At 48.6% G+C, this 10,118-nt stretch overlaps 1 protein-coding gene across 1 annotated transcript; it reads left to right on the top strand.

The window, feature by feature from the left end:
• Positions 1 to 9: 9 nt before the first annotated feature.
• On the top strand, positions 10 to 9,734 carry LOC114844449 (zinc finger protein GLIS1-like). Its single transcript, XM_055503855.1, has 5 exons — positions 10 to 1,441; positions 3,376 to 3,502; positions 4,476 to 4,617; positions 8,379 to 8,683; positions 8,755 to 9,734. The coding sequence occupies exons 1-5, from the start codon at positions 1,289 to 1,291 to the stop codon at positions 8,895 to 8,897; spliced, it is 870 nt and encodes a 289-aa protein (XP_055359830.1). The 5' UTR covers positions 10 to 1,288; the 3' UTR covers positions 8,898 to 9,734.
• The last annotated feature ends 384 nt before the right edge of the window (positions 9,735 to 10,118 follow it).

The following is a 10,118-nucleotide window of genomic DNA, read 5'->3' as shown; positions in this document are numbered from 1 at the left end:
TCAATAATGAGACCAACGAACAGCTGTCAGACCTGCGTTAATTGGTTTTCATCCTCCAGAACGTTTAATGAACTCCTCGAGCGCCTCCTTAAATGTGAGACCACAGCAGCGTCTCCCCGTCCAAATGCTTTTGCATCGAACGCGCATACGCACCCTTTAAGCTACTTCTATTCATTTATGATTGGAACGCGCCACACTTCATTTCAACTTTATCTGGTTGAACTTGTGGAGCCCTGCGTTGGTCTCCCGGGGGACGGTGCTCAGAAATCGTTTCATAAGACCAGGATATTGCCCAATTTCTGTGAACTTAAACGCCGCAGAGGAGCGTGCGCTGACACCAGATCTACAGTATGTCACAGCCGTTTGCATGACAGCAAATGCAAATGTAATTTTGTCGTCTCCAAAGGATTACACAAAGGTTTTGGTCGAAAAACAGAACAGACCTTAAGCTGTCAAGAGTGAAAGTTATGTCCAGAATCAGGTTTTAAGACTAAATGGACTTTATTTTGAAAAGTAATTTGGCTTTGTAGTAAGTTGGCTGTGGAGTATTTTCGTCAGAGTATTGTGTAAAATGTAAAAAACTGAGCATGTTTCCATTAAACATTAATTGGTGCCACCTGTTAAAAAAGGAACTAATCTGTAGCTAATCACATGCAAACAGGCTCATTCAAACATGGTTGTGAAAAGGCTCAAACACACACTGAGACGCGAATACTGCAGATTATTTGTTACTCTGCGTTACTGCAAACACGCATCGCTCGGCTGCTGATTCACAGTTTACCTCTTGATTGTGTCTATTTATGTCTTAAAGCTGAAGCACTGAACTGTTTTCTCTCTTTCTCCTCTCAAGCCGGCAGATGAAAGGTAAATATACAGTTAAATGGTGAGAGGCACATAATGTAAAATGTTGACACCATGTGGTATTTTGACTGTGGGTGCCGTCGTCACGCTCCACAACCACGTTTGATTCACGTTTCAACATTGATCCTAAATGTTTGTGCTGGTAAGCGCTTGCAGCGTTACACCTGCAACACATCTGGACGTGACTCACCCAGTTGGAGTTTTTTGTAAACGCAGTTCTATTAAGTGTTTGACATCATGTAATGAATGTTTTGACATTTTCTAATCTGATTAATGAACTCCTTACAATCAGAGAGGCCGCGCACTGTAGATATGAAGTGATTTGTAATGGTTGCCGTTAATATTGAATACAGTAAGTAGACGAGGTTAGTGAAGGACACAAACAGAGCAGATCCAGGTTCAGTCTTTATATCTGTGCCACCAGTGAATGAACTGTGTTTTGTTTTCTACTGTGGTTGGTTCACAGAAACCGTACGCCTGTCAGATCCCGGGCTGCACCAAGCGATACACGGACCCCAGCTCCTTACGGAAACATGTCAAGGCTCATTCAGCCAAAGGCCTTCAGGAGCGGGAGGTCAAGGTACCGGGAGGAGAGCTGTTTATTTACACTGGCCGTTCAGTGGAATGACTTCTGTGGTCAGCAGTTACAGAAACACAGCACTGATAATTAAACCTCAATGGGACTAATGTGGAGGAGCAGACAGTTGCAATGAAGGAATATCACAAATAAAACTATTCGTTTTTAAGGCTTGATTGGAATTAAATCTATTACTAAGTTAAGTATTAAGTATATGAGACAAATTCTCATGAATGAGAAAATATGAGCACCTTCATTGCTGTACATTTGAATAGGCTCCATTCAGTTCCAAATATATTCCTAATGCAAGTCCTTGAAAACCGTCCAGCCACGACAAACTAATTCATCATAACTGTGACATTTTTCTAGGAGCAGGAAAATGCACAGAATACGTTCCCTAAATTAGACAGACAGATGTTCCCAGATGTGTTCGCCCACCACATGACAAAAGTGCTGTTTTAGTTACTGTTTGGCTCAGATCAGATGAAACGCATCAAAAATGAAGAGTGTATTTGACCTGAAAATGGCTTTAATTAGAATATTGTACCTGTAGGTTGTGTTTACCTGTGATTTTAACCCGTTAGCTTGATTTTACTTTAATAATATCTGTGCGCTTTTGACCTCCAAAACATAGAATGCTCTTCCAAAACATTTCTCACATTGACCGACGTCCCTCCAGGGCGAGGACGCGATAGCGAGCGGCGGCGTGTTCATTGTCCCGTCGGATGAAACGCAGCGGAGCCGCGCGCACAGGGAGCCCATTGTTCAGCCTTATCTGGGGCTGCTTTGTTTCCCGTGGGCCGTGAGTGACACCGGGGTTCTGTGTGGATTCCCCGGCCTTGTTGGGCCTAAGCGGAACCACGTGTGCTCGCTTCGCGCACGCCTCACGCTCGCGCATGTCTCCGCGCCGATGCGTCACTGCTGTCGACGTTTGTATCTCTATAAACACGGGTTCGGGCGAACATTTTTCACTGATTATTCAAACGTCTCTTGTGGTCGCTGGGTGTCCTTTGTGAGCCTCCTCCGTGTCCCGGAGCTGTGGATAAGTGGTTGTGGAAAGTCCTGGGGAACGGCGGGTAAAGCCGGATAATAAAGCAAATTGCCTCGACTTAACTGCGTTAGAACGTTTTAGGGGTACGATTGCCCAACAGGGTTCCTGGTTGTATCTGGAGACGCGCGATCGCGTGACGAAACGAGGAGCAGGCATCTGGTGCGAGCACGATGCCTTTGAAAAATGAACGGTAGAAAATTGCCTGCAGGGACCGCTGATCTACTGTAAGTCATCATAGGAGAAGAGAATCCTTTCAAAAGGCAGCTTCATGGGAGATGATTGCTCAACGGCATAGAACGAGAATTGGCCGTCTCACATCCGTGCTCTCTCTCTCTCTATTCAAAGAGACGAAGCGATCAGCGCAGCGAAAAAGAAGGAAGAGAGACGCCAGAAGAGTGAGAGATACACGAGGATATCTCGGTGAGGAGAGAGAGAGAGAGGAGAGAGAGAAAAGAGAGAGAGAAGAGAGAGAAGAGAGAGAGAAAGAAGAGAGGAGAGACAGGGAGGTGCGACGCGGAGAGAGAGAGAGACGAGAGAGAGAGAGAGGAGGAGAGTAGCTAGCGAGAGAGAGAGAGAGAGAGAGAGAGAGAAGAGAGAGAGAGAGACGAGAGTAGTAGAGAGACGAGAGGAGAGCGCGAGACCAGAGAGAGAGGAATTTTCTCTCGCTCTCTGATTTCGTCTACTATACTCCGTATCTGCTTCTATCTCTCTAGCCTATACGCTACTCTCTCCATCTCTATCTCTCTCGCTCTCTCTCTTCTCTATTTCTCTACCTCATCTCTCTCCTCATCTATCCTACTCCCTCTCTCTTCTCCTCTCTTCTCTCTCTCTCGCTCTCTCTCTCTCTCTCTCTCTCCCTCTCTCTCTCTCTCCCTCTCTCCTCCAGGTTCAGGTTCACGCCCTGCTGGAGTCCGACATCCTCAGCGACGTTCTGGCGAAGCAGCGCCTCACCAGCGCCGATCCTTCGCTCCACGGGAACAGCTCGCCCCTTCCAGGCCTGGACGACTTCGCAGGTACCAACAGAAGCAATAGTACAGTAGCAAAAACCAGTGGAAATCTGTGTTTAGCCTCCGACGCCCCCGTGGAGGAGACCAAAAACAAAGGGGTAATTGCCGTGAACACCTGGGCTGTTAAACTGTCTCTTTCATTTTCTCCCATGGCCTCATTTGCTCCGTTTCCTCTCCCTCCGCTCCCATTCCTTGGATGATAGCTCATCATGCCAGTGTTTACCTTGTCCAATTACCGGGCACTGGCTGCGGGCGGGTTGGCTCTCGCCCCGCTCGTCCTTCAGCTTCTCCAAGCGCCGTTCCCAGCCAAGCTCATTTTCTCTCCCTTTCAATGGCTGAACCACGATCAAGAAGCTGTCAGGTACACTGAGGCTCACTTGGCAGAAACGAGGGGAGAGTGTCCAGGAGAGCTGTCCGTGTCCATTACTTCAGACTACTTGCAGTTTTACACAGAAGACCGAGGGAAAAGTCTCAAATGGCTCAGTACAAGCAATGTTTATCCAACGTGAAACAAGCATGTCAGTGTTTAATCTCGAAAATGTTGCAACAGGACTTTCTTCATACGAGACATGTTCAAATGTCAGAGCCTGAAAGCTTGTGTGTACATGTGTATGTTACCTTATGTAGGTTTAATATGTGATGACACGTCACATCACCGTCAGCTGGAACGCTCTGCTCTCAGCACCTGGAGGCGGTGGAGGCGAAGTAACGCTCGGAGGGCGGCACTGATTACGTTGTTCACAGTTTTCACCAGCTTTTCACCAATTAGCTTCATTTAGTTCCCGTGAGTCGATGTCACACGAGTCCAGGAAATGACAACGCCTCCATTTTGTCTGGAGGGAAACAGTTACTGACACAGGGTGAAGGGACGGATGCTGGTCGCTATGACGACCAGCATCTTTGCACGTGATTACGTCGCGGTCAACCTGCAAACTGTGCAAATGCTCGTGAGTCCTGTGACGCCGCTTCTCTGTTCCAGGCGTGTACTTAAACAGCAGCGCCGTCGACAGCAGGGGGAACGGCTTCCTCCCCCCGTCGGCTGACGCCTGCGCGAGGTATCCGGGCCTGGGCGGGAACTTTGACGCCAGCAGCCCGGTGTCTTCAGGAACGAGCCCAGACGGGTGAGACACACATCAGGCCGAACACTGCATCTGCATCATCATCAAACTCCTTTATGTTTCATCTCACAAAAGCACCGGGGCCAGTTTTTCTTTTGGATGCTTAGTGCCTTGCTCGTGGGCAGCCCAACAGCAGTTTTGTGTCAGCGTTCCTTTTTTTTCCCCATTTTAAACCCGCGTCCTGTGGTGCCGCTTTGCTTTAGAGCCTCACAGTTTTCAAATGATACTTCTCTAATTGGCTGAAGGCAGAGCTCTTTAACGAGGCACCGAGCTGAATCTGCCACTGCGTCCACATGTTTTCCCGTTTTACCCCCGGTGGCGTCTGGTAGCGCGCTCTTATCTGCCGCTCAGATTCCTCCTGCCAACCCAACACAATAGAACTCAGCAGAACTCGATGAAAATAGTGTCAACGAACCAGCGTTTTCTGATCCTCTCCGCATGTGAATTTGGTTCTTTTTGGGCGTTCACCCCCGAAATCTGTTGCCTTTTTATACGCCTTAAATGCATTTATTAAACGAGTCTCATGTGGATTAAATCCCTTTAAACTGCTCAACACCCCTGCGCTGTGTCAAACCCCCAAATCATGTAACAGCCTCGCGCAGCCATCAAAGTTTGCTTTAACGTGTTTAGAATTCACTTTGCTGCACTTCGCTGCTCCAGTCTGGAGAGCACATGTCTATAAACAGGCCGGGTGATGTGAGCGGACGCATTCTTGAATAAACCAGACGCATTATCACCAGGGATGCAGCTACGGCTTTGTGGTTGCACTGGTCAGGCACTTGGAAGCCAGAGAGCTCGCGTGTACTGTAAACTGAGACAAAAGTTGGCTATTCCAGTACAAAAGTAGAAGCAGGACCTTAAACGATACAGCTGAAAGCCTCCAGGGCGCCAGATCCTGGACAATAATGGCCTCAAATTATTGGTCATTGAAGGTTTGTCTGAAAACCAACCTTTGTTGCCTCAACAGCGACAAGAATGTCCAAGAAATCTGAGTTTACATTTTTGATATGTGTTATGAAATCTTCACATTTAACAGAAAGAGGTTGTTTGCTCCACTTGGAGACACAGAACTCTAGAAAAACAGCTTGTTTTCTTTTTTAGTTTCACATACTTTGAATCACATTCTTCGTTTCAAGAAATCCATGTGAAATTTCCAAAATCCACTACCTGGAAAATGATGAGAACCTTGAGCTGCGCCTCAAAAAAACAGCTTGTGAACTGAATGTTCCAGAAAACGTAATATTATGCACGTCCTCGTTCTTACGAAATCCAGTAAACCGTTCACAGCCCAAACATGGTTCTGTCTTTTGGGTTTTGTGCCTAAAGAAAAAGGCATTTAGGGGAAGTTATTATGCTGAAAAGCTCAAAATGAAATTCAGATCACGTTAAAAGGTTCAGACTAACCAAGATTTCAGCTACAGTTACTGTTTTTATAAGAAAATAATTGATGGTTACTGTAAGTGCTTCTATCAGCAGCTGTGATTTCATCTGAAGTTCATGACTTAATGAAAGCCTGTTCATCAGCAAAACCAACATCTGCAAACTTTATTTAAAGTTTATCGAGTTGGATATGATGCACAGGTGAGTTTGGGCGTTTTTGCAGGGCTTTTGATTGCATTGGACTCGATGCGGGACCTTTCTGCCTCCTGTGCCTCAGAGCTCGGAGCCAAAGCTTCCATGAAGCTTTGCACAATCTGGGCATTGACGTCTCTTTATAGAGTCGGAGGAAGATCGAATCCCGCGGGTGCCCACAGTATGTGACGGCTGCCAAAGCCAACACCAGACAAGCACTTGTTTTTCCCCCGAAGGACTTAGCGTGACGTTAAACACGTGAAAGTAAAGTATCTCTGCGTCGCGGCAGCGCCGCCATGGAGCTGTGACCTCACTGCCAGGCGCGTGTTTACTCTGGACCAGACCAGCCATTTCAATTTCAGCCTCTTCTAATTATTTAATACTTGGGGGATCCGGAGTCTTGTCCGTCAGCGGGTATCTGTGATGTGCGGCGTTTGTTTGTGCTGCGGTTGCGTTGAGGAGGCGGCGGATCGGCGCGTCGGAGCCGAGCGTCCTGCAGATACGAACTGCCTCTTATAGGAAGGAGAAGCAATGCAGTTTACGTTAAGCGACACAGTGAGTGGATTCTGTAGGTGCCTTGTATCAAACAACGGCTGTGGATTTAAATTCTGCACCAGAATTCCTCTCATTCCAGATGTTAGAAATGCTAGAACGGTTTCCCGTCGCCGTGCTCCCTTCGCCGTCAGGATGGTGCATGGAGACGTTGGGGCTCAGACATCTCAGCTATGTTGCTGCGTCGCAGGAATGTGAGCGGCAGAGCGGGCGCCTGTTTGGACTCACGGGGGGCTCCAAGGGCCCCAGGGGCCGCGGAGCGGGGACCCGGAGCAGCGTCGGACGTCTGGGGCTCATCGCAGGACGCTCACGTCAGCAGTCGTATTAAATCAAAGCCGACTCTGTTTACATAATCCTATAGAAGGGCTGGATTTTATTACTTTGGGAAACCGCAGCCATCTGTAACTTTCATCAGTTTGGGTTCCAGAAAGGTCTTCTGATTAATTTTGGCTTTTATTGCGTTTCTCCACCGAAAGCAGAGGCTGTTAAATTCAGCATAATAGCATTTGACATGTGAAATGGGTAATAAAGAGATCTGGGGATGATAAATGATAGACATGTAAAGAAATCTCCAAGCATTTCCTGTTTTATAGCCGGTCAGATGTGTGCGTGGCCGGCGATTGGGCCAGAAGCCGTCAGTATCTCTGACGGGACCTGGCTTGTTTATGAAGTCCACTAAAACCTTTCCAGCACAAACCGCGGCCATTTGCCTCTCTGGGGACCAATACGCTGCGGTGCATCATCCAGGAGAGTGGTCGGGGAGGTGGAGGGCTTGGATGCCATACTGGGCCTTTCAGCCGCATTCTGTATCTCCTCAGAGAGATTCCGCTGCCTCTCTTTCTCTTCGTCAGCTTGGCTCCACTGACTCACTCGCTCCATGTTGAGTCAGAGTGTTTGTGCACAGTCAGCACATTCCTGCAGCGTAGCGATGGCTACAGAGCCCGCCCACATCACCCCCAACACGGACACTTGTTTAAACGGCGCTGTTTATGGGGGGGGTTTCATTGTAGGTCCGGTATTTACGCGTTTGTGCCTCGTAGCAGCTGCTTCCCCACTTCAAGCTGAAATATGTTAGTCTGGGCTGAAGTGGGGAAGAAGAAAGTGGAGTTGGACTGACCCTCACCTGAGGGTGGATTTCCCATAAGAAGTGGACCCAGGTGAAACCCTGCTGTTGTTCCGTCGTTTGTTCCCGTGGCGACCGGTCGGATCACGACCTCTGGCTCCTAAATCTTGCGGTGAACGTCCGCTCAGGCAGGAAGTCCAAAACAAAGCCATTATTTTAGGAGTGAATCTGGACTCTGTCAGCTATTAATCCCCCATGAGGTTTCATTTGCATTCACCCACTTAAAAAAAAGACAGTGGCTTTGAATTCTAGGTCTAATGCATTCGTGCTCGGCCCTAAACCGACTTTTAATGAGTACGTGGACATTTTGAGGCTTATTAAACTCTGGACGAGACGTTTGCTACCAGCCTCGTGTCTGTGCATTAAATGCAGCTGCACATTTAGCTGGTGAACTTAAAGGAAACAGCAAAACACTGAGAGTCGGTCCAAAAATGCACCTGAAACGACCAGCTGACAGGTTCTGGGTGTCGATGTTGGATGCATGAGAACTAACCGCCTCCCGGTGCCGTTTCAACAGGAACCGAGCGCCGCCCCTGTTCGCGCCGGCGGAGCGGCGCCAGGTGGGCGCGTCCTCGGACCCCTACCACAAGAGCTACGGCCTCCAGCCGCAGGCGTTCCTGCAGCAGCAGCAGCAGCAGCAGCAGCAGCAGCAGCAGCAGCAAGGTGCCGGCGACGCCCCCCCCCCCACCGCCGCCAGCAACCCGCTGCTTCTGTCTGTGCAAGGCTGCCTGTTCGCTCAGGGGAGGGCGGCGCAGCCGGCCGCCGATGGAGGCCTGGAGGCCGTCAGCTACATCTCGAGCCCCTCCGCTCCCCACTGTGCAGGTGAGGCGCCGGCGCGCCCCGCGTGCGAGAGCGAACTCAGACCATTTACAGTGACTCTGTGCCCCTTTCAGGGTTCGACCTGCTGCAGGACCTGCAGGGCCAGGCGGGGGGGGGCTTCTCCATGTCCCCGTGCCCCGACGACAGCTTCCTCTTCCAGACGGGGGGTGTGGACCGCTGCCTCAGCCAGATCTTCTCCATCTACCTGGACTCGTGATGGCACCATTCAAACGCCAACTCTGGAGCTGAAGAACCGGGAGAGGACCCACGCGGACACGGGGAGAACGCGCAAGCGCTGCTTCTGGCAATGACTGACAGAAGCCTCATTTTGAAGCGTCACGACCCGGAACGGTTGAGGGCTTTTCTGTCCCGAGCACTTTAGCCTCATCTCTGCATTGTAAATATGACGATCAAACGACAGGAGCAGCGGAACCAGGAGCATCTCGTTGGAGCCATAATCACACTGGGACTTTTCCAGGTGTCACAATTCTTTATACATAATCACCAGTGAGCTGTTTTTAACTCTGTGACTGGCTCCATATTTAGTAGGAATGAACGCGGGATCACAAAGAAAACCGTGCGCTGTGTTTTAAAGGTGGACACTTTATTTTTCAGCAGCCACCTAAAAACCTGTCTTCCTCGTAACTAGCAGCTTAAGCCCAAGTGCAGCTAAAGACTGAGGCGGAGTCCGAGGGGGGGGGGGGTCGCGCAGAGCGGCTCAGTGTGGACTCCTGGGATGAAGAAACGGAGAATCTGCACTACGATAAAGTTACTCTCACAGGCCGCGACCCGAGGGCCTGCATCTTAGTGTGTGTGCGTGTGTGTGTGTGTGTGTGTGTGTGTGTGTGTGTGTGTGTGTCCATCAGTGTTAAATCCAGCTGTGCGTTGTTTACACTAAGCACTCTTGTCGCCACAGAGACTTTAAGAAAATGACCAACCAGAAAATGTTTACACTGATTTTGTAGCAATTCAAAGATTTCTTACTATTGTCATTGAACAGTGTATAGTACAACTGCATCCATCTTTTATATCTGAATAAAAACCTGTTTGTATATGTTGATTAAATCTATTAATTGTTCTCGGCATAAATGCCTTCAACACAAGATCCATATTCTAATCTGTGTTTTACCTGAGAGGATCTAACGAAAATATTTAAACCTCAACTCTACAAATAATCAAGATACTGTACAAAATGAAAAGATCTCCAGTGCTCTGACCCAAAAAACACTCACTTTTGAATACGAGGAACATATAAAAGAGTCCTCTCCTGTCTGACAGAAAATTAATTGCTGCAAAAAGAGTTGCTGCATTTGGTTGAAGCCAGTTTGTGTTGCTCGAGGTTTGAATCTTATCCTGGTTGACGTTGACATCTATTGGTCGGGCAATAAAACCACACCTTGAAAGTACAAGTCATAGAACGAAACGTGACAAAGATGAA

The sequence above is a fragment of the Betta splendens genome, chromosome 17 (genome assembly GCF_900634795.4).
Source record: "Betta splendens chromosome 17, fBetSpl5.4, whole genome shotgun sequence".
Taxonomy (NCBI): domain Eukaryota; kingdom Metazoa; phylum Chordata; class Actinopteri; order Anabantiformes; family Osphronemidae; genus Betta; species Betta splendens.
The sequence above is the reverse complement of the archived record's forward strand: the minus strand, read 5'-3'. Positions and strand labels throughout refer to the sequence as shown.